Raw genomic sequence first — 24,285 nt, forward strand, 5'->3', positions numbered from 1 at the left:
CAATTTCAAAACAAAAAAGAAATTAGTAATTTAAAATCAAAGCAACACAGTCAGTGTTGCTGGCCTGTATACCTCGCTGTCCATTTTTTTCTACTTTGAATTATGTGTGCAAAACATCTTGTGATATGTGCCTAACTCAGAGGGTTTATACATACTTATAATTTATATACTAAGATATGCTCTAACACGTGAGTTGATATTAAAAATACCTTACATTTGAAGGTCAGTTGTCAAATCTCTTTCTTATGTGTCTCTGCAGTGCTTTTCTAGGTCCCAAAGACCTCTTCCCTTATAAGGAATACAAAGACAAGTTTGGAAAATCAAACAAACGGAAAGGATTTAATGAAGGATTGTGGGAAATAGAAAATAACCCAGGAGTAAAGTTTACTGGATACCAGGTAACAATTTACTTCATTATCACTTGCTGTATCTCATTTTTAAATTTTAACTCTTTTGGATCTTTTCTGTGCGTCCTTCATATTAACAGTTACCCACCACCCATCTGAGGTCAGAACTCTTCCCTGCTCCAGTCGCACTTCGGACTAAATGTTCAGGCATACCTTGCTCTGTTGCACTTCACAGATAGTGCATTTTTCACGAATCAAAGGTTTGTGGCAACCCTGCATTGAGCAAGTCTGTTGACCTTGTTTTTCTACCAGCACTTGCTCACCTTGTGTCTTGGCATCATATTTTGGTAATTCTCTCAGTATTTCAAACTTTTTCATTATTCTTCTATTTGTTAATAGTATCCAGTGATCTTTGAGATTACCATTATAATTGTTTTGGGGTGCCACAGACCCCACCCATATAAGATGATGAACTTAATTAATGTGTGTGTGTTCATGTTGTGTGTGTTCTGAGTGCTCCACTGATCAACTGTTCCCCTGTCTCCCTCCCTCTCCTCGAGCCTCCCTGTGAGACACAATATTGAAGTTAGGCCAGTTAATGACCCCTGCAGTGGCATCTCAGTATTCAGGTGAAAGGAAGAGTCAAGTCTCTCACTTTTAATCTAGAAATGATTCAGCTTAGAGACTAAGGAAGTCATGTGGAAAACTGACATGGGCCTAAAGCTAGGCCTCTTGGAGCCAAACAGTTAGCCAAGTTGTCAATGCAAAGGAAATGTTCTTGAAAGAAATTAAGAGTACCACTCTGGTGAATGCGTGAATAATAAGAAAATGAAACAGCCTTATTGCTGCTATGGAGAAGGTTTGAGTGGTCTGAATTGAAGATCAAACCAGTCACAAGATTCCCTTCAGCCAGAGCCTAATTCAGAGCAAGGCCTAACTCTCTTCAATTCTGTGAAGGCTGAGAGGGTTGAGGAGGCTGTAGATGAAAAGTGTGAAGCTAGCAGAGGTTGGTGCCAGAGGCTTAAGGAAAAAGCTGTTTCTATAACATAAAAGTGCAAAGTGAAGCAGCAAGAGCTGATATAGAAGCTGCAGCAGGTGATCCAGAAGCTCTGGTTAAGTTGCTTCATGAAGGTGGCTCTACACTAAACAACAGATTTTTCAGTGTAAATGACACAGCCTTCTATTGGAAGATGCCCCCTAGGACTTTATTAGCTAGAGAGGAGACTTCTTCTGCTGACTTAGCTTCAAAAGATAGCCTGACTCTTGTTAGAGGCTAATTCAATTGGTGGCTTTAAGTTGAAGCCAGTGCTTATTGACCATTCTGGAAATCCTAGAGTCTTTAAAGATTGTGCTGAATCTACTCTGCCTGTGTTTTATAAATTGAACACCGATACCTAGATGACAGCACAGTGTACTGACCACATGGTTTACTGAATATTTTTAAGGCCACTCTTGAGAACTACTGCTCAGAAAAAAAGATTCCTTTGAAAATATTCCTGCTTACTGACAGTGCATCGGGCCACCCACAAGCTCTGATAGAGGTGTACCATGAGATTAGTGTTGTTTTCTTGCCTGCTAACACCACATCCATCTGCAGTCCATGGATCAAGGAGGAATTTAGATTTTCAAGTCTTATTATTTAAGAAATACATCTTATAAGGCTATAGTAGCCATAGTTGGTGACTCCTCTGACAGATATGGGGGAAAGTTGGTTGAAAACCTTCTAGAAAGGATTCACCATTCTAAATGCCATTAACAACATTTATGATTCAAAGGAAGGTCAGAATATCAACATTAAGAGGAATTTGAGAGAAGTGGATTCTAACCCTCATGGATGACTTGGAGGGCTTCAAGACTTCAGTGGAGGGAGTAACTGCAGATGTGGTGGAAATGGCAAGAGAATTAAGAGTTAGAAGCAGAGCTTGAAGATATAATTTCACTGTTGCAGTCTGCTGTTAAAACTTGAATGGATAAGAAATTGTTTCTTACGGATGAACAAAGAGTGTCGTTTCTTGAGATGAAAGCTATTGCTGGTAAAGATGTTGTGAAGGTTGATATGACAACAAAGGATTCAGAATATTAGAGCAGTGACGAGGTTTGAGAGGATTGACTCCAATTTTGAAAAAAAATTCTGTGATGGCTAACATGTTGTCCAACTGCATTGTCTGCTACAGAGAACTCATTCGTAAAAGGAAGAGTCAGCTGATACTGCAGATGTTGTTGTTGTCTTACTTTAAGTTGCCACAGCCACCCCAACCTTCAGCAACCACCACCCTGATCAGTCAGTAGCCATCTACGTGACTGACCCTCCATCAGCGAAAAGGTTAGGACCCACTGAAGGCTTAGCTGACCATTAGTATTTTTGAGCAGTAAAATATCTTTAAGGTATATACATAGTTTTTTTAGACATAATGCTACTATAAACTTAATAGACTAGGGTATGGTATAAGCATAATTTTTATATGCATTGGGGAACCAAAAAATTCATGTGACTTGCCTTGTTGTGATATTTGCTTTATTGTGGTGGTCTGGAACTGAACCTACAATATCTCCCAGGTATGCCTGTAATTCTGTTACTCTAAGAGGGTTCATGTCAAGTAGTTACTGGAAAACTGAAGTTGATAGCCCTTTATTTTGAAAATCTAGAGTAAGTTGAACTTTTTCTAATTAAAATAGAATGGTTCTTTTTGCAGTCCACGGTCTTTGCTATTTTTCAAAATGTAATTAGCTAATATTTTATTTTTTTCTTAGGCAATTCAACAACAGAGCTCTTCAGAAACCGAGGGAGAAGGTGGGAATACCGCTGACGCAAGCAGTGAGGAAGAAGGCGACAGAGTAGAGGAAGATGGAAAAGGCAAAAGAAAGAGTGAAAAAGCAGGCTCAAAGCGGAAAAAGTCATACACTTCAAAGGTTACTGAGAAACCTTTCCCCTTGTTAATATACATAGAAATATATCGTCTCTTTTGAGCCTCTTTCTTTAGAGACTAATACATCTGAAGGGAATAGGCAGGTAATCTTAGACGTGAGGGTAACTGCTATGAACTCTCGTAAGGGCTATTTGGCCCTGAAATACCACCTTCTCAGTTGGAGGAGGACTGTTCTTTAATCAAGGATATAAGAGTAGGTATCCCTCTGATAACAATCCCCAGATCAGCTCTGAAGAATTTAAGAATGTAGGAGACTTCAGTACAATTTAGGACTATGTCTGTTACTGTTGATGGAAGCGTAAAGATAGACTCAGACTCTTGTCTCTTTTCTTTAAAGACTGTACTTTGACTCTTTATTTTTTCAGTCCTATTTACTGATCACCTGCTCTATGTCAGACACTGTACTAGGTAGATACTAGTGAGCAAATCCAATTCCAGTCCTACCCTCCTATAACTTAACATCCAGTGGATTGGGGGTGGAAACACAGAGTAAAAACCAATAATGAATGTAAATTCTGGAAGGGCTGTGAAGGAAATGAATGGGAGCAGGGAATGACAAAGTACATCTATTGAGATAGAGTGGCCAGGCCTTTCTGAAAAGACGAAGTTTAAGCTGAGACCTGAAAGAGTCTGGAAAGAAGAGCTGTGTGTGGCAGAGCTCTGCAGGTGGGAGCGTTTGACGTGTTCCTGAATTGCTACAAGGCAGGCATCAGGATCAGGAGGGAGAGACCAGCAGAGACTAAACAATGGAGACTGGTAGGCCGTGCTGACAGCTTACTGACCAGAGATGTATTAAATATGTCTTTGGTTACCTGAACAGTATTGACCAGAGACGTTTCAGTATTCACGTACATAACAAACCACTGGCCACAGGCATAGTTTCTGCCTATGGTCAATAATGTGTTAAGGAGTTTGAATTTTTTTCCAAATGTAACAATAATTTATTGGAGATATGACATGATCCTTGATTTACAAATCAGAAGTTTAGGTTTTTCATACAGTAATTCACAAATGCAGTTGAAAAAACTGATATTGTGGAAGTTGTTCACCTTATAGAAACTTTAAGCAGGATAAATGGATCTTTGAAGATAAAGATTGGTACAAGTTTTGCTGTAATGGGTCTGTCACAAAGGTGAATCCTTAGAGAAATTACTTCCATTTAGATTGTGGTATTTAGTGACTGGATATACTTAGAAAACTCCTTAAAAACAAGTATCATGGGTTTATTAGACTGTCAGCCTTTTATTTTATAGTCTATAAAACCCACCCAACTGGCATACGGGTACAGTTGTATGAATGCATATTACTTCCTGTATACCTCAGGAAGAACATGGTATCTGCCTTAAATGAGAATAAAGTTTGCAAATGACAGCAAAATAGTTAGAAAAATAACCCCCGTGGAAGACTGGATCTCCCACAGGGATTATTTTTTAAGCTGAATTTCTTTTAGCATTTTGGACTTCACTTAAAACACCCAACTGAATTAATTTTATTTAATTCATGATTGTCTGCTAAGCTTCTATGAAATGTGTTGTGCTACCTTAAATTATCTAAGCTTTCTAAGGTAGCTGAGATATTTAATAGTGTGTATATGTGACTTTTAAACATCCTTATTTTATTTCTCTTGTGCAAACCAGAAGTAACAGAACTCCTGCCTGGGGTGGACTTATAGTATAAAGCAGTGGAGAGGGAAAGGCATACTATACTTACTAAGGCTTATCTATTTTTAAATTAAAGAATCATTCCCTTTGCTTCCTTTACTGTCACAACTTTTGTGATCACTTGAAAACCATGATTTATTTTCAGTATCAACTGAATAAGCTAGCACAATGGTTCTCAAACTTTCACATGCACCAGAATCACCTGGGAATGGGGTTGTTAAAATATACATTGCCCAGTGCCACCCCACCCCAAAATTTCTATTTTAGTTGGTCTAGGGTGGGACCTTAAATATCCGTGAGCTGAGGTTGCCAACCTGGGAACCACATACCTGGGATAACCTCACTGCTCTCTTTGGCTTTCCAAATGTTTCGTTTTTGTTGTGTGTGGTGATTTTTTTTCCTCCATCTGTTTATTAAAGTTGAATGGCTTTCCTTTGTCACTCAAAACCAGTGGCTCACAAACTTTTCTGACTGCATCCAAGTTAGGTTGAGGGAAGAGTCCCACATCCCCCTACCTTACCCAATTCTGTTTTTCTATGGGAAAAAAGTTCAGTAACCATAATGAAAAGCCATAGTAGAAGCACACTTGAGGGAGGAGATATATATATATATGTATATATCACTTGAGCATTAAGTGTATGTATGATTCATATTGGAGCCATAACAGATATTGGAAAATTATTAGCAGAACATACTTTGCATAGAAGTTATTTACTGTAAAAAGGAGAGCTAATGGACAGGGAGGCCTGGGATGCTGCGATTCATGGGGTCGCAAAGAGTAGGACACGACTGAGCGACTGAACTGAACTGAACTGAACTGAACGGAATCAAGAGAACCTCAGAACAGGCTGAACTGATGCTGATAGTAAACCATTAGCAATCTTAGTTAAAAACCAAAGACAGCAATGGCTGGGTACACAACCAATTTAAGACCACGTTGATGAAACTAGTAAAGGGTGGGTCCTTCCCCAAAACTCCAGGGATTGTGAGGATCTGCATATGCCCAGTGAGAGCTTCCTAAGGTTACAACATATAGCCTGGCAGCCAGATTTCTCAGTGGAATACTGAATGTGACTCATTAGCAAAACTGAAGTAACACCCTATTTCTAGTCTTGAAAAATTATGAAAACCTGAAAAATTATAAAACTTAAAAAATCACTTACAGGGTTACTCGTCTGTATCCTTTGTAGGCACTATAAATTTTAGGGTGTTGTGCCTTATTTTCCATAAGAATTGCAAGTCAGGAACTGTTATTTGAGGATTGCTATGTAAAGCAATTACTCCATTTTGATAATTATACTGTATTTACTAGGAGAACAAAAGTATTTCACCTTTTATATCATCACACTTGATTTAAACTTAAACTCTAGGCACTCCACATTCAGATTATTAAATCTCTGCTTTCCTTCTATGTAAAAAAGTAAAAGCAGTCATTTTAAAGGGACATTTGAGGCTTGGTTGGTCATTTCAGTTAAGTAAAATAGAAGCAATGTAATTATAGATTCTGTCACATAGCTAAAAGGTATTTTCTCTTTAAAAGTTGCATTTTAAAATACAGATTGTCTGAGGCTTAATGAGTTTTCTTAGCTGTTATTTGCCATGTGCTTAAAGATTCATAAAATTTTTCAGAAAGGAAGTGTAAGTAAAATGCTACATTTCATTTTCTTAAAAGTGCACAGTAGGGCCAGCTTTTGATCATTTTAATGTTTTCTGCAAAGGAGCTCTGGCTGTGAACTCTTAATTGTTTTCATCCTCACTGCAGAGTTCATCTTGGTTTCAGAAGCAAGATGATAAAAATGGAGCTGGTTCACCAGGATGGCCTTGAGTTCTTAAATAATTCTCCATAATTTAAAAAATTAAATTTGGATCACATGGTGATGTACAAGTTTTGCCAAGATCATGCCATATATGCCATTAAACTGACAGCTTCTATAAGTGCTCTAACATGGGTATCCATGTATAAGTCTAGATAGTTGATCTTGCTTCTCTGGACCTCACGCTCTGCTGTGAAATGATGGGGAAAGAGAGGCGACCTTGAGGGTGCCTCCTAGCTTTGTAGCCTTCCTAGAGTGGTATCCATCAACTCTATTTATTCATTGATAGTGTTCCAGGTGTATGACTCTTCATTTTCTGCCCTTCATATCACACTGCTGAAAAGAACTAAAAGGTTATCTAGTCCACCTCTACTTCCTTTCCAGCTGGTTAAACTGAGGCCCAGGGAGGTGAGATGACTTGTCCAGGGTTATCTAGCTCAGTCTTAGTACTCTTCATGTTGTATCATGCTGTATCCTGTATCAGGCCACACAAACTGGATATAGGCCAGCTGTTCCTACATTTCTCACTTGCATTTGTGCATTCAGGGCTCTACTTTTGACTATAATTTTTAACTTGTCTAAACCTTTAGAAATCCTCTAAACAGTCCCGGAAATCTCCAGGAGACGAAGATGACAAGGACTGCAAAGAAGAAGAAAATAAAAGCAGCTCTGAGGGTGGAGATGCCGGCAATGACACAAGAAACACAACTTCAGACTTGCAAAAAACCAGTGAAGGGGTAAGAATACGCCTACCTTCCTTTTTACCTGGAAGGCACTCTGCCTCAGAACAGGGTTCCTATCTCAGCGTTAGTAACTGTGGCCTTGGTGATGGAGAACATGCTCAGCTGGACCTATACATTCATTCCCTGCTCCTGAATAAGTGATGAGCTTCTCACAGTCTGAGAACAAAAGACAGACAGGTGGGAATTACACCTGCCCATCAGTTTGGAACTCAAACTGGTTTATTCTCTTTTAAACTAACTTCATCGGCTTGCGAGTTTTTGAAAAGTTAGGCATGAAGTACTGAAATGATGAAATGCCACCTCAGAATTTGCCAGTTGTATTTCTTTTATTATAAAATGAATGGCATGTTCAAAATAGGGTGTTTTATACTGCTCCTTCTTTCCTAGAAGCAGTATGTAATTTAATATACCCAGGGGACTTTAAATATTTAAATATTCAAATTATATGTGAATGTAAATATTTAAAGTAACCAAGGGGGAAAGTTGTCCACTTTGAATGTTGTTCACTAGTGTTAACCTCTGTCAGTAACTTCAAGGTCACAGGCAAGTCAACATTTGTAAAAGTTTTAGGGAAGGCAGATTTGCCCCGGTCATTTTCCATAGATCTTTATGAAGACTAACTAGACAGCGGCAAATCATTTTAAAACAGTATCCATAAAACAAGTTATTACTCTTTAGTTCTGATTTCATTTCTGGTCTGCTTTTGTCAGTACTGTTTACCTCTCAACTGTCTCCTTCTTCCAGTAACCCATGTTTATTCCCAAGTTATGACAATTCTAACTACTCCCTTGTTCCTCTTACACAACGCAGCTTCACTCTGTCCTCTGCCTGCCTTCTCTCGACCTCTCCAGTAAATAGACCCCTCTCATTACCTACGCACATAGCCCCCCCAGGAACACTGAGCTGCTAACAGTCACCAAAGGCTTGAGTACCTGACTTATATTTGGTTTTCTTTTTATCTCACCTGCTACCTTCATCCTAGGTATCTTTAATATGCATATAGCAAAAACTCCCACCACGTGTCTCCCCTTTACTACCAACTTCATGTCTGGCTGCACTTCCTGTGACAGAGAAGGAGGCAGTCTACACCCTTACTACTCCATGTGCAGCCTGCAGACCAGGTAACATCAACATCATCTGGAGGCTTGTTAGAGATGCAGAATCTAGGCTCAACCCTAGACCTACCAAACCAGAATCTGCATGTTAACTCCCAAGTTATTCATCTGCACATGACAGTTTGAGAAGCACTAAGCTCTACCTTTCTATCGTCAGAGTCCAGAATATCATCTCCTCCTACCTTATCCACGGTTACCCCCTCACCCCCATCACTTGTCCCGCCTCTCTCCTGTGCCTTTCCTTTCTTTCCCACTGCTCCTTACTCTCTGCCTCTAAACAGTATTAGGTCTCCCTTATCCTTATAAACAGTATTAGGTTTCCCTTATCCTTATAGGAGCTTCCCTTGTTGGTCACGGAGAAGGCAATGGCACCCCACTCCAGTACTCTTACCTGGAAAATCCCATGGACAGAGGAGCCTGGTAGGCTGCAGTCCATGGGGTCGCTAAGAGTTGGACACGACTGAGCGACTTTACTTTCATGTTTCACTTTTATGTATTGGAGAAGGAAATGGCAACCCACTCCAGTGTTCTTGCCTGGAGAATCCCAGGGATGGGGGAGCCTGGCGGGCTGCCGTCTGTGGGGTCACACAGAGTTGGACTCGACTGAAGTGACTTAGCAGCAGCTTGTGGGTCAGCTGGTAAAGAATTCGCCTGCAATTCGGGAGATGTGGGTTCGATCACTTGGTTGGGAAGATCCCCTGGGGAAGGGAAAGGCTACCCACTCCAATAATCTGGCCTAGAGAATTGTAGATCGCAAAGGGTCTAATAGGACTGAGCGACTTCCACTTTCACTTTACCATTATAGATACCTCCCTTCTACTATATGTCCTACTCCTTCCACCTTTCTCTTCATCTCTAATTTCTTTAAAGTTATGTTTTTTCCTCCCAGTGTCCATTGTCTCACCCACTCATGACTTAACCCCTGACACTCTTGTTTCTTCTTTGCTATTTCATTGAAATTGCTCTCGTAAAGGTCCCTAGTGATCCTCCCATTACCAAACCCAGTGTCTGCTTTAGTCTTAATCTGCAGCATTTAGTACCGTTGGCCACTTTCTTCTTCTGACTGTGCCTCCAGCTCACTAGTGTCTTCTGCTGCTTCTCCCAGTTTCTTCTCAGCCTCTTTCCAGAGCACCTTCCTCCAGGCTGTCTAGGCACACTTCTGGTCTGAAAGCTTCCCCTCTGTCCATCTTAGGCACTCACATGGCTTCAGCTGTCATATATGACTGATGGCTTCCCGTTCTGTATCTATTGCATTGTAGATTCATTTTTCTGTTAATGAAACCATCTCTACTTTAATATCTTAAAGCCACTCAGAAGATAGTTGCTACCGGAAGTAGCAAGAGCAGCAGCGTGGTCGCGGCTGACACCCTGTGTGCCCGTACTATGCTCAGTACTGTCCCTCTCCTTAGTCCTCACAGGGATCCCGGGGCAGGTGCGGTGGTCTGCACTTTGGAGCTGGGTAACCTGAAGCCGAAAGGATGGGCTCTTCAGGGCCTGAGTTAGAAGCAAGGGCCTAAGATCTTTTTATTTCTACCCTGTGTCTAATAATATAATTTTATATACAAAAAGATATATATAATATCAAGTAGTAAGCAATACCAGAGACCCTACCACTCAACACCAAAAGTAGAATATAACAATAACTTGTATCCATTTACATGTTCTTTCCCATCCCATCTTCTTCCTACCTGGAGATAACCACTAGTGTTATATTTACCATTTCCTTCCATTTTCAAAAACTTAGCCCATACCTAACATACAGGTATATACTTAAACAATAATTAAATTTTGCTCCTTTTTGAGCTTTTTAAAAAATGATGACATTTACTCACTACTGTGCTTCCGAGATTCCTTCATGGGGTTATGTGTAGTTTACTCATTTCTCATTACTTTATAATACTCAATTTTATGAGTATATCACAACTTCTTTATCCAGCCTTCTGTTGACAGGCATTTTGGTCATTTCCAGCTTTTTGCAGTTAGGAACTGTGTTGCTGTGAATATTTCCATATTGTCTCCTAGTGTACACATGCAAGGGTTTCTTTAAGGATGTGTAAACTCAGACTGGACAGGCTGAGTCACAACTGTTTTTATGGTGTTTATAAGATAATGCCAAAAAAAAAAGATAATGCCAAATTATGTCCCTAAGTTGTTGGACCAGCTTATACTCCGCCATCCATGTATGAGTTCCTGTGACTCACTTGTCATTGTCAGACTTTAAAATTCTTCCCAATATAGTGGGTGAAAATTCTAATCTTAATTTGCAATTCTTTGATCAGTAATGAAGTTGAGCCTCTTTTTACCTATTTGACCACCTGTGCTTCCTCTTTTGTGCAGTGCTTGATTTGCAAATTTTGCCCATTTTCTTACTGAATGTATTTTCCTACTGACATGTAAAGGACTCCTTTACATATTCTGGATTCTAACAGACATGGATGGTCATGTGCATTGCAGACATCTTCTCCAAGTTTGTGGCTTTTCTGTTCAATTTCTTAATGATACCTGTTAGTGAATAGACATTCTTCGTTTTATTGTAGTCAGATATATCAAAATTTTCTTGTTATGGTTGTCATTTTTCTGTATTGTTTGAGAAATCCATTCCTATCCCAAAGTCAGAAAGATATTCTTCTGTATTTCATTTTAAAATTGTAAACTTTTGTTTTTAACATTGTAGTGTTTAATCCATCTAGACTTGATCTTTGTGTGGGGTACGAGATAGGATCCCACTGCATTTTCCCCACAGCACGACCATTTAACCAGCACCATGTATTGAACAGTCTCTCTCTTCCTCTCTGATATGCAGTGTCATCTGTCATGTAGCCATGGGTCTCTCTGGGTTCTCTATTCTGTTCCTTTCGTCAGTACTACAGTTTCTTAGTTACAGTAGCTTTATAATGTGTCCTGATATCTTATAGGGCAAGTAGCCTAATTTGGGGGGCTTCCCAGGTGGTACAGTAGTCAAGAATCCACCTGTCAATGCAGAAGACAGAGGAGACGGGTTCAATTCCTGGGTCGGAAGATCCCCTGGAGAAGGATATGGCTACCCACTCCAGTATTCTTGCCTGGGAAATCCCATGGACAGAGGAGCCTGGCGGGCTACACTCCATGTTGCAAAGAGTTGGACATGACTGAGCACACACACAGGCAGCCTAATTTTTTTTCTTCAGATATTTTTTAGACACCATCTAGGATAGAAGGTCAAGAGGGGCTTTTTTTCTGATGGGAGAATTTGCAGCACATAGGCTGATAAGAATGATACAAATGTGGAATGATCACAAAATAATAATGTAGGAAAGAATTGCCAAAGTAGGGCTCTTCAGAATGCAAACAGGCATAAAATCCAGTGTGCCTCTGGAGGGCTGGTTTAGTTCATGCCCTGAAATAGGAGGAACTTACCTGCCTCTGTGCCCAACACACTGTGTTTTCCTCCTTTTGGGCGTGGGGGCAGGTAAGTGGGTACCTGGGGTGAGAGCTTGTAAAAGTTCTCATCTGATTGTTTCTGTCTCCTTAGGAAGCAAGGTCAACAATTGAGAGTGAGAGCAGGAAGAAGTGTTGAAATTTCGAGAGGAGGAAAAGGGATAAAATAGTTAGAATACAAAAGTGACTGGACTTTGGAATAGCAGGAAGGGCCCACTCAAGGTTAGTGGTCATTAATTTAAGAACAGTCAGATGGCTATTTGTTTTTCTCCAGGCATATTCAATTGTGCGATCACAGAAAAGTAGAGAACCGAGTTTATCCAGAATTGGAGTTTGCCCAGAGAGCAAAGTAAAGGAAGTTTGAGGCAGGGAGTTGAGGGTGTGTGTGAGGAAGAGATTAATTACGATGGTGGACACATGGAATCCAGAGCATGTTCAGAGGGAAATAGGGATGTGACGAAGGGACAGGATGAACAGATTTTGAATATCAGAGAGTTCTTGGAGTTGGAGTACTAGGTAAAGGGAATGGGCTGGAAAGACAAGTAGAGATGGAATAGTCAGATGTCTAGATGGAGTTATGGAAGCAGGCGGCAGGGCCGGTGCTCTTGGTGTCTTCAGTAAGACAGGTTTTCATTGTATGAGCCCTGTTCACATCGCAGAACATGTAGTACCCTTGGCCCCTGCCCATTAAATGCCATTGAAAACTCCAACCTACAATGTTCCCATAATTTCTCCCAAAAAAAGAGTGACCTTGTATTTGCAAATGCTCTCAGTGGTTGAAAATTGCTTGTTTAAGAAATAACCATGGAAATGAGCAGCTAAGGTAAGGTAGGAGACAATATTTTTAGGGAAGAGGAAGTCCAGGAACTAAGAGGTTAGAGTGTTACAAAGACAATCTCTGTGCATGTTGACATCCAGCAGTTAGGATGCTGAATGACAGTGAGCCAGAGCTGACATCTTTAAGGAGTCAGGGAGAGTGACTGGGGAGTCTTGGCGAAGACTGCAGTAGGGAAGGGGTGGCGTCTTACAGCATTAAGACTAAAGTCCATAAGGATTTTTTTCCTGGGGGGAAGCACAGAGAGAGGAAGAATAGCTAGAAATAGTAAGGTCAAGGTCACCTTCCCGGGTCTGTAGTATGAGAGCTTCGGCAGAGGAGAAGGTTACCACCCGGGGGTTGCAGGGAAAGCAGCAGCAGGGTCTCCAGGGGGGAGCTAGAGTGCAGTTAGAACAAGTTAATGAGTAAATATCTTGGGAATGAAGAAGGTTTGCTGATGGCTGGCTGTAATTTCCAAGGGAAGCTAAAGGCAAAGGAGAAAAGGAAGGATATACCCATCTGAATGCAGAGTACCAAAGAATAGCAAGGACAGATAAGAAAGCCTTCCTCAGCGATCAATGCAAAGAAATAGAGGAAAACAATAGAATGGAAAAGACTAGAGATCTCTTCAAGAAAATTAGAGATACCAAGGGAACATTTCATGCAAAGATGGCCACAATAAAAGACAGAAATGGTATGGAACAAGCTATTAAGAAGAGGTGGCAAGAATACACAGAAGAACTATACAAAAAAGATCTTCATGACCCAGATAACCATGACGGTGTGTTCACTCACCTAGAGCCAGACATCCTGGAATGCAAAGTCAAGTGGGCCTTAGGAAGCATCATTACAAACAAAGCTAGTGGAGGTGATGGAATTCCAGTTGAGCTATTTCAAATCCTGAAAGATGATGCTATGAAAGTGCTGCACTCAATATGCCAGCAAATCTGGAAAACTCAGCAGTGGCCACAGGACTGGAAACGGCGGTCAGTTTTCATTCCAGTCCCAAAAGAAGGCAATGCCAGAGAATGTTCAAACTACTGCACAATTTCACTCATCTCACACACTAGCAAAATATTCAAAATTCTCCAAGCCAGGCTTCAACAATATATGAACCATGAAATTCCAGATGTTCAAGCTGGACTTAGAAAAGGCAGAGGAACCAGAGATCAAATTGCCAACATTTGTTGGATCATCAAAAAAGCAAGAGAGTTCCAGAAAAGCATCTACTTCTGCTTTATTGACTACGCCAAAGCCTTTGACAGTGTGGATCACAACAAAGTGTGGAAAATTCTTCAAGAAATGAGAATACTAGACGACCCTACTTGCCTCCTGAGAAATCTGTATGCAGATCAAGAAGCAACAGTTGGAACTGGACATGGAAGAACAGACTGGTTCCAGATAGGGAAAGGAGTACGTAAAGGTGTATATTGTCACCCTGCTTATTTAATTTGTATGCAGAGTACATCAGGCAAAATGCTGGGCTGGATGAAGTAAGCTGGAATCAAGATTGCCAGGAGAAATATCAATAACCTTAGATATGCAGATGACACCACCCTTATGGAAAAAAGCGAAGAACTAAAGAGCCTCTTGATGAAAGTGAAAGAAGAGAGTGAAAAAGCTGGTTTAAAACTCAACATTCAGAAAACTAAGATCATGGCATCTGGTCCCGTCGCTTCATGGCAAATAGATGAGGAAACAATGGAAACAGTGAGAGACTTTACTTTTCTGGGCTCCAAAATCACTGCAGATGGTGACTGCAGCCATGAAATAAAAGACACTCCTTGGAAGAAAAGCTATCTAGACAGCATATTAAAAAGCAGAGACATTACTTTGCTGAAAATGGTCCATCTAGTAAAAGCTGAGGTTTTTCTGGTAGTCATGTATAGATGTGTGAGTTGGGACTATAAAGAAAGAGGAGTGCTGAAGAATTTATGCTTTTGAACTGTGGTGTTGGACAAGACTCTTGAGAGTCGCTTGGACTGCAAGGAGAGCAAACGAGTCAATCCTAAAGGAAATCAGTCCTGAATATTAACTAGAAGCACTGATGTTGAAGCTGAAACTCCGATACTTTGACCACCTGATGCAAAGAACTGATTGGAAAAGACCCTGATGCTGAGAAAGATTGAAGGCAGGAGAAGGAGATGACAGAGGATAAGATGGTTGGATGGCATCACCAATTCAATGGACATGAGTTTGAGCAAGCTCTGGGAGAACGTGATGACAGGGAAGCCTGGCATGCTACAGTCCATGGGGTCACAAGGAATCAGAGACAACTGAGCAACTGAACTGAACTGACTGTAATATCCAAGGGACCCAGTGGAAGAGACTAAGGAATTGGGGGATGGGGGGGAGGCTTGCATTTAAGAGATGAGGTTGTAAATGAACACAACAAAGTGTCAGGTATGAGAGTCCAGGACGTGATAGATGCTGTGGAGCCCATCTTGTGGCAGGAAGAAGGATTGATGGCTCAGGGCAGAGGGTGGTACCCAAGTCTGTTAACCATAGTTTATCTGCCATATTTCCAAGAAAAATCGGTGCTCCATAAAAAGACCCTGTGGCTTCTCCAGCCTGTAACTTCTGCTTACTATGTTCAGGGTGTCCTTCAGCCTGTTAGTGTACCTCACATTGAAATGCCTCAAGAGAGAACCCAGTGGATTAGCCAGCCATTGTGCAGTATGAAACTGGTGTGGCGCTGAGCATAGCAGCCAGTGCATAAAGGCACAAGTTCTAGCTGCTTATGTGGAGGAGATTTGCAGTCTAGCAAACAGAACACTGCTCAGAACATCCACCAGTGTGAATGAGCAAGGTATTTTTATCATATGCAGATGCAGATAGAGTGATTATGGTATGAGAAGTTAAAAAATTAATTTGTAATTTGACTTTATTAATATAACCCATTTACTAGTACCTCCACCCAAAAAGCATGTCCTTAAAGTTATAGCCACATTCTGCTCCCACTTTCACTTTGTTGGGGGCACTAATAATATTCTGAGGCTACCATCAGACCATGTATTTTAAAAATATTCTTCAACATGGATTGAGTAGTTGTTACTGAGAATTTTCTACCGATGCAAACATAGAATATATTGCCTTTCACATTAATATTAATAAAAAGACATGGTTAATAAGTTTCTTTGGTTGATTAACAATTTTTTGTTGTTTTAATGGGTGTTTTCCTCCTTCACAAGGGAGGGAAATCCTCTAAAGCCTGTGAGTATGATCTTATTTCTAGCGCTTTTCTTTGTTAAATAAATAATGAGGAGTCACTAGGCACTGTATCTTGCAAGTGCATAGATTTTAAAATGTAATGTTTTTTTGAAGATTGGCTTTCTCATTTTGGTAAGAACAAAGAAGACTAAGAAATGTATTTCTGCTATCATGAGGGGATAGTAGGTTTAGAAACTTTCCTATTTGAAGGTTCTGGAATTAGTTGTCTATTATGTATGGTGCAGGGTAGAGTTTGGCTACATAAGTGAAAAACATACCCATGAATGACCACATGCATCCTTCAAACAAGTTCATTCACTTAGTGAAGTGAAGAGCTGAAGCAGGCTGTTTTCAGAAAAGTATTGGTAGCCCAAGTTCCCTCTTTCATTTATCCCACAAGAACAGTATCAAGGGGGTTAATGCATTTGGGTTAATGATGAAGAAAACAAAAATAGCGTGCCAGTGGGGAAATGTAACCTGACACAATTAAAAGTGGGACCCAAACTAAAACACAATCCTTTTAGGAAATGGAAGTATTTTATCTTTGTCAAATGGAAGCAATCTAAACTTTAACAAAAATCTAGGCTTCCTTTCTCTTTGTATATCTTGACTTAATATTATAAACTCTTATATTTCATTGAGCCATACTATCACAAGTAATTAAGTTATAAACATTACACAGAATAATTTGCAACTCTGCAAATACTTTTAAAATTTTAAGAAATTTACCTTTCATTGTAATACCAGAATCCTCATAAAGATGGATTGTCTCCATTTCCCCCTTAACTTTATGTATCCCAGCAATGCATTGTCCTGGAGTTTACAGAATGCACGCTACTTCACTGTGTCCTGCCAGACAATAGACAAAGTTTACACTAAAAATGCCCTAGTTTTTCCTTTAGCTTTTTGCACTGATTGGTATAAAGCAAACCCTCAGAGACTATTCTTGCTAAGTATTGTTAATGCTGCAATGCAGATTGGAATCTCAGAAAATCCCGGTGTATATTATAAAGATGTGGGTAGCTTATATTGTTAATATCCAAAATCATCTAAAGGCTTGTTTTCTTTGTGTTTTTTTCCAGACCTAACTATCATAATGAATGCTGTATACTAAGAAAACCACAAGAAGGTTATACGTTTGGTTGTCCAATATTCTCGGATTTGATATGAACCAACACATAGTCCTTGTTGTCATTGCCAGAACCCCAGTTTGTATGTACATTATTCACATTCCTCTCTGATGTGTTTGGGGGAAAAAAAGACATTTTAGCCTTTTTTAAGGTTATTGACTTAATTTCATGTTATTTGGTTGCATGAAGTTGCCCTTAACCACTAAGGATTATCAAGATTTTTGCACAAGCTCATACAAGTCTAGGATCCTTTATCAAGGCAGTTATGTTCATCACTCTTCTGCCTTTTACTCCACCATCACCAAACACTCAGTTAAATATAAATTAGCATTTTTTTAAAAGGACCACGCAACATAATGCTTAAGGGATTTCTTCTCTGTGACAGAACCCAGGAACCAATTCCTAGATACATAATGTTGGCATATTGAAGGTGAACTTAAAATTGTCCTTCAGTTTTGAGGCCATGTGTAAAGTTGAATCATACTGTAAAATACCTATTCCGTATTAGAAATAGCTAGTTGACAACTTATACTTCTCAAAACTCATGTTGTTACGTACACAAACTCAGTTTCTATATGTGAAGTTAAGTGAGTCTTTTGTGTTACTCCAAGATAAAGGCAATGATTTATTTTCTCCCAATGCCAATACAATTTGAGCTAATCACTCAAGCTGGATACTTTACATTTTAAAGCTGGACTCAGCAGTAGCCCTATGGGAAGTAAGACAAAGCATTGACTTTTAAATATAGACTTTTAAACGATCTGTTGTTTTCTTTTGGAACTAGAATTAGAATAGTTAATATTCATCCACAAACCATTATTATGTGTACATTATTGTTGCAATTGTGATAATAGAAAATTTTATTTATTTTTATGCCAACTTATATTGTGAGAACACATTTAGTCAGTTTGGGTTTTATCAATCCTGTTATGCTTGTCCTTGGAACATCTTTCGCGTATTCGAGGTTTGTAGTTGAAAAGTTTACTGTAAAAAAAAAATCAAAAACAAAAAAATGTATTGTTTTTACAGAATAAATTTATTGGAATGTGTACTGGGAGTAAGAGTTGAGGTTGTAAACAACTAAGTTAGTGTAATTTGGCTTCATATATGTAATGTGAGGTATTAATGTAATTCATATATTAAAGCAAAAATTGTTAACAGCAAGCTGATAAGAGAATCAAGTGCAGGTGAGGCTTTTTCTTTTTTTTAAACACTCTGGGTTTTAGGGCTTGTGTTTGTTTTTTTTTTTAACACTGGGGGGTAGGGAGAGGAACTGGCTACATGACTGCTTGCATATCTATGTTACTTACCAGTTCAGTGGACCCCTAAATTCACACTGGACATTATCCATGCACTGATCTAGACACCGTTTTCTTTTAGGTTTTCTTATTTTGGTGACGAGCTAGTAAATAGCATGAAGGAAAAAATGTGAGTAGCTCTGAAAGCTTAGGGCTATTAGTGATGATGCTGGTGATGATGGGAGTGGTGATGATGGCACTTGAGGGCAGAAGAGTATGGATCCACTTACCACTCCTGGGCACTGAGGAGGCGGCTGTGTTTTGGGTTTGTTTCTCTCATTTAGCAAATACTGATTTTCCTCTATTATACTCGACTCACGCTTCCACATGATGAACAGTTCATTTAAAAGACAGTAGGAATGCCAATCCAGTTCTTTGTCCTTACAAGGTACTTTTTAATTTTGAATATTTTAATTTAAAATCAAGGAAATTTAATTAATTCATCAAAAGTCCTCTTCATCACTCACACTAAAACATAAGGAGAACGTAGATGACATTTCGAATTGGAACATATAACTGACAGATTTTCAAAACAAAAAAGCTAAAGACCACAGAACTTTTTCTGAAAAAGAAAATACACAAAATGTTTCAAATTTAATAAGATTTGTCTTCATAAAAGGCTAAAAATAATTTATTAAAAATATACACAGAAACACAATAGAAATATTTCCAGTCACCAGTAAAATAAAGGTAATAATAAAGTTATAGATCCCTTCTTAGCTGTTTAGACTCAATAAAAAATTTCAGTGAAATGGAAAAAAAAAAATTTTTCAGTGAAAGCAGTTTTTGAAACAGCAGTGAATAATTCACTTTCCTTGGGAAAACACTTTTCAAACAACATTTTTAAATGTTCGGATAATTTGTCTTTTATAATGAGGTTGATCATAAAGCATATACATCTTATATGCAAAAATATTTCTCCAATCTGTATTTGCTGGTTTGAAATTTTTAATATGCATAGGCCATTTTCACTTTCAAATAGTTTCCTTTTCATGTTCATTATTAGAGGAGCTAAATTGTAATTTTTCACACTTATATTTAATATATGCAAACAGAATATTGAGATAGGTGGTTGTTTATTCACAAATACCTTGAAATGTATCTCTTTAAACAGACTTTCTGAATAACTTCAACTTTCCTTCAAAAAAAGATTTACCCACATAATTCCCATGGTACAGAGTACAGAGCAAGAATTGATGTATTCGTAAATGTTCCTGTACGAGAAGAATGGGACCACATATAGGTACCAAGATAGCAAAAGTCAGTCATCTGGAGAGAAAGAACATAAAACAATGTTTTTATTCAACTTTTTCATCTGCCTTTGTTTTTATGAAGAATTCGGGTCTGTAGATACAGCGATAGGCCAGGAGCTGGGGAAGAACTCCATATGCTATGTTTAAGGCTAAAAAAATGATTTTCGCTTCTTCAGGGACTCTGTAGACATAAGCAGTTCTAGCATGAAGAGAAGCACCGATGTGAGAAAACTGAGCCTGTCATGTTTGGGGAAAAAAACAAGGGGGTGGGGTAAGCATGAGCTCTGCGTTCAGTTGGACACACATGCGTTCCTAACGGTCCATTCAGACCACACTCCTGTGCCCTCAAAACCAGATTTTCAAACAATCCAGAATCCTCAATATCTCATTAAACTTGGGGCCAGTCTTGATATAACCATTCAAATAAAGTAAGCCACCTTTAGCATGTCTTTATCAGACTAACTGATTTTTAACCCATCTAGTGCCCACCCTGCCCAGCCCCATACCAAACAGTAGTGGCTCAATTTACAAAAGAAAAATCTGAATAAAATCTGCTTTGTCCTGATTTGCATTCTGGAGATATCCTATATAGGAACTCAGCTGTGGCTCACACAATGTGTTCTAGTAAAAATGAAGCAAGTGCAGAGATTAGACAGCTGAAATATTTTTAGCATAGCTATTTAAAGAGAAGCTCTGAAAACCTCAGCTTCATTTATATCAATTCTTTCACCTACTCCTTGGAGCAAGAGCTCAAAGCCCTTCAATTATGCATTTTGCTTGTTTTTTTACTTGTATATTTGTTTTTCATGCAACTTAAAAAATACTAAGGGTTGTTTTGTAAGATAAGGTGGGGGTACGGATTTGTTCGCTCTTTTATAAAATGGCAAATGTACACACAGGCAACTTTTTCACATCAAATTACTGAGACGTCCAGCTTGTCAGCATAAGCTGAATTTACAAAACAGACAGGCAAGTGCTTCCCACTTGTACTTAGATACCTGCTCAGAATATACATCCCAGAATGTGCCAATTGGCCTTTTTTGATACTTTTCATAAGCACAGGTGAAAATTGTATTAGAAAAAGGCTTCTGTGAAAGTATTTCCTCAGGATCCTTGTATCATTACAAAATGCAGCCCTGGAGTCTTTACTTCATATCATAACTGAAACTCAAGATATACGTGAATAAAAGATTGGGAATTTAAATGTAGTAAGTGGTGACTTATTAGTTTATCAGAATCAGAGCAAAGAGACAAAAGGTAAAAGGACAGAAATCATGAGAATGAAAATGAAATAACTTGCTTTAAATATGTACAAGTTATCTTACATTTCCTTCCACATGAAATCAGGTTATCCTACTAAGTGATTAACAGAACAAAAGTGTTACTTAGCACTTGATTTTATGACAAGAAATTGACAAGTTTTCATAAAGCAGTATGTATACGGATGGTATCAGCAACAGGCATTTTGACAGGTTACATTTTTATAAAATTCCTGATACATCCTGGGGATGTCTGGTAGCCTTGTTCTTCTCTGGAAATAGGCATTAAATTAGTGTGAGTGGTATGTTGCCAAGGACAAAGGCCAGTACCGAGGCAGGAATCATCTGTCTGGTGATCTGTGAGCCACTGAGAGGGCTTTATCCTCAAACACACCACCCCCAGGACCGATGCCCAAACACAACCCACCGAATACCAAGCACTTCATCTCTGGGCTGTGAAAACAAAAGAGTTAAGGGCCTTTGAAAGGCTGCCCTGAGGACCTGCTCTTGTGGACATTCTAAGAACCCCCAACAGGAACTTAGCCCCCATCACAATTTTTTTTTCCCAGGGCCAATTTTGAATAAAAATATTTTTCTGAATATATAATCAGACTTTTCTTCTGGACCAGATGCCATATTTGACCCCTGATTTTCAGAAATGTGCATTTGGTATCTATCTTTTCAGACTTACATAAATCTCAAATCAAATTTGGGGAAATGCAAATAACAGTTTAAGAGAATAATATGAGCCGTCATGCCTAATTGCATAGGGAACCTGCTTAAAAAGTCTAATATTATAGGCTCTTTTCCTGCACTGACCAGTGCAGTTAATACCTCATTTTCACAAACAGCAAACTTATGGGAACATTAAAAAATGATCATGTCCTTTAGATTAGATTGTAAGCCCACCGGGCAGGTACTGTGTCTGAATTTTTGTGTGGCACCTCTCACATTGTTAGAGCTCAATAAATGTTCAACAGTAATGGTCTTGTGACTGTCAAAATACAAAAAGCTTCTACAAGGGATTTCTCTATTTTTATACCTATTTTAGTAGGCATTTTGCTTCAGAATTATTTAATAAGGGGCAGAGGTGATCGAACCCAGGTCTTCTGCAGGCAGATCCTTTACCATCTGAGCCACAAGGGAAGCCCAAGATGATTGCATTTCTAGTTAAAAGAGGTATGTAATTGAGAGAGAAGGCCTGAGGCCGGTCTTCTGCAGTATCTGGTACTGCTCATAGTTCTGACAGTGTATTTAGAGTAGCTTCACCTCTACCTGAGTGATCAGCCCAACCACAGCTTCCTCTCAAAGCATATGCTGTCTGGTTTCCGGGATGCTGAAGTTTCAAAAGACCCTCCGTCTCACTTGAGAAGGGTTCCCTTCGAAGTACACAGCTGAGAAGGGGCTGCATTGAGCTTCCTGGTGATGTTCCCGCCAGCACACAAGACCTCCTTAGAACAGGGCCTGGAGAGCTCAACTGAGCACCCTGCTAGCATCTGGTGACCCGGTGACCTTATTGCCACTGAATTGACTCATGGCCAGGATCATAGGTACAAGTTATGGGTCCCAGAAATTCCTCCAGAATTCAGTGATGTGAGGTTGAGCACCTCATCATTTTTCCTAAACTTCATTCTAATCATTTTTTACCTTAATTAAGAGATTATGATTTTTAAAGAATGAATGGTTGGGATGGAAAATGAGGCAATAAAGGCAAAAAAAAAAAAAAAAAAAGGCTTAATTTTAATAGCTCTTGTTTTGTTACAGAGACAGCCTGGAAAGAATTTGAATAAAAATCCCAATCTTAGTTCCAAAAAAGAGAACTGAGTTTTGTGTATCCATGTAAAAATGTAGGCAAAAATGAATGTGAACGTGGTAACAATAGCCAGGCTGTTTGGCTGATAAGGTATAAGTAGCTAATTGAGAACTGTGTTATTGTTTCTTAGGGTTTTCTGAACACCATAGTCTTGGGGTTAAGAACACTGAATCTGGAAACAGACAGAAAGTGTCAAATCCCAATTCCACCAAAAACCAGCAACTTGTGTTAGGTATGTAACTACCTCTGGCTCCTCTCCTGAAAAGCAAGATAATAATGGAGCCCGCCTCGTAGGATTGTTATACAGGTTCAATGGCTTGATCTCTTGTCAGGTGCTTAGGACAGTGCCAAGCACATGGAGTTCTTCCACAAACAGAAAACCCAGCTGAAACGCTTGTTCGTGAGCTGGCACCCTACTTGGTTGAAAACCCAGGCACATGTTTTTAGATTCCCTTGCTGATCTTTTGACAGTGCCAAGACTGCATGTCTCCACCAAAGGTTAAGAAGCATGTAAAGACAATGAACCCAAACTGTAGTTTTAATACTAAGTGAAGATGTTTAGAGGTGAATCAACATCAGAAGCAAATGATTAAAGTGAGATTTGTAATTAGTATACCAATTACTCGTGTTCTTTCTAAACCTTTAGTCTCAAATGTTTCTTAAAGGTTTCCATAAAGGAAAAAACTTAAAAGAATTTGCCTCCCAGCAGAGTCGACTCTGGACAACCAAGTTACCCACAGATAAGCCTTCAGACCCTTTTGTGAGACAGTACATGGCACCTGAATAGACGGGGGGCAAGGGAGTCTCAACCCAGTGGGAAGGGTCATGCGTTGCCTCTGTGGCTGCGGCCTGCTTGCTGAATGGCTTGGCAGGCTCCCAGCCACACCCACTGTGAATATGTCCCACAGCTGCTTCTGGTTTCTCTGATGTTCAGGTAACTATACACAACACACAGAGCTACAGATTCACATATCTTCTGAGCAACACAAGGCATTTCTCAAAACTTTCACTGGGGATGCAACAAAGAGGCCCACAGCTTTTGATGTGCCAGGCACTGCTCTACACCCTCTGCAGAGATTACCTCATGTAAGTAATCCTTGCAGCAACTCTATGAGGAAGGTACCATTACTTAACAAAAGGAAACAATCAAAGAGGTTCAGTGACAGATCGAGAACTAAACCAGTCTGCCTCCAGAGCTCACGTTCTTAACCATATTAACTACATCTTTTCAGTGCTATTTTAGAAGAAAAAAATTCTTCCACTGATAGAAATTGCAAATGAGTAGATCTAAGCAGCCTGTAATAAAGTTCATATGGGTTTCCAAAATAAAGGAAAACCCAAGCGAACTTTTTGGCCAACTCAATACTTTTGAAATTAGACTTGAAACTTTAATTTTACATGGAAAGAGACTTGGGTTATGAATAAGTCCCCAGTAGGATTCTTTGGTACCAAATGTGTCCTGGTTTTATTTTATTTTACTTTAG

General features: G+C 39.3%; 2 protein-coding genes across 2 annotated transcripts in view; one reads left to right on the top strand and one right to left on the bottom strand.

Annotated features, from left to right (window-relative positions):
* Window positions 1–18,355, top strand: part of HDGFL3 (HDGF like 3) — a 71,158-nt gene extending 52,803 nt beyond the window's left edge. Inside the window, exons 3-6 of the mRNA XM_061158829.1 lie at window positions 260–398; window positions 3,099–3,257; window positions 7,340–7,486; window positions 17,131–18,355. Coding sequence (XP_061014812.1) covers window positions 260–398; window positions 3,099–3,257; window positions 7,340–7,486; window positions 17,131–17,136 — 451 coding nt within the window. The 3' untranslated portion in view covers window positions 17,137–18,355. The remainder of the gene's footprint in view (window positions 1–259; window positions 399–3,098; window positions 3,258–7,339; window positions 7,487–17,130) is intronic.
* Window positions 18,356–19,335: 980 nt separating this feature from the next.
* Window positions 19,336–24,285, bottom strand: part of TM6SF1 (transmembrane 6 superfamily member 1) — a 29,301-nt gene continuing 24,351 nt past the window's right edge. The window contains exon 10 of the mRNA XM_061158828.1: window positions 19,336–19,966. Coding sequence (XP_061014811.1) covers window positions 19,775–19,966 — 192 coding nt within the window. The 3' untranslated portion in view covers window positions 19,336–19,774. The remainder of the gene's footprint in view (window positions 19,967–24,285) is intronic.

This window comes from Dama dama, chromosome 13 (genome assembly GCF_033118175.1).
Source record: "Dama dama isolate Ldn47 chromosome 13, ASM3311817v1, whole genome shotgun sequence".
Taxonomy (NCBI): Eukaryota; Metazoa; Chordata; class Mammalia; order Artiodactyla; family Cervidae; genus Dama; species Dama dama.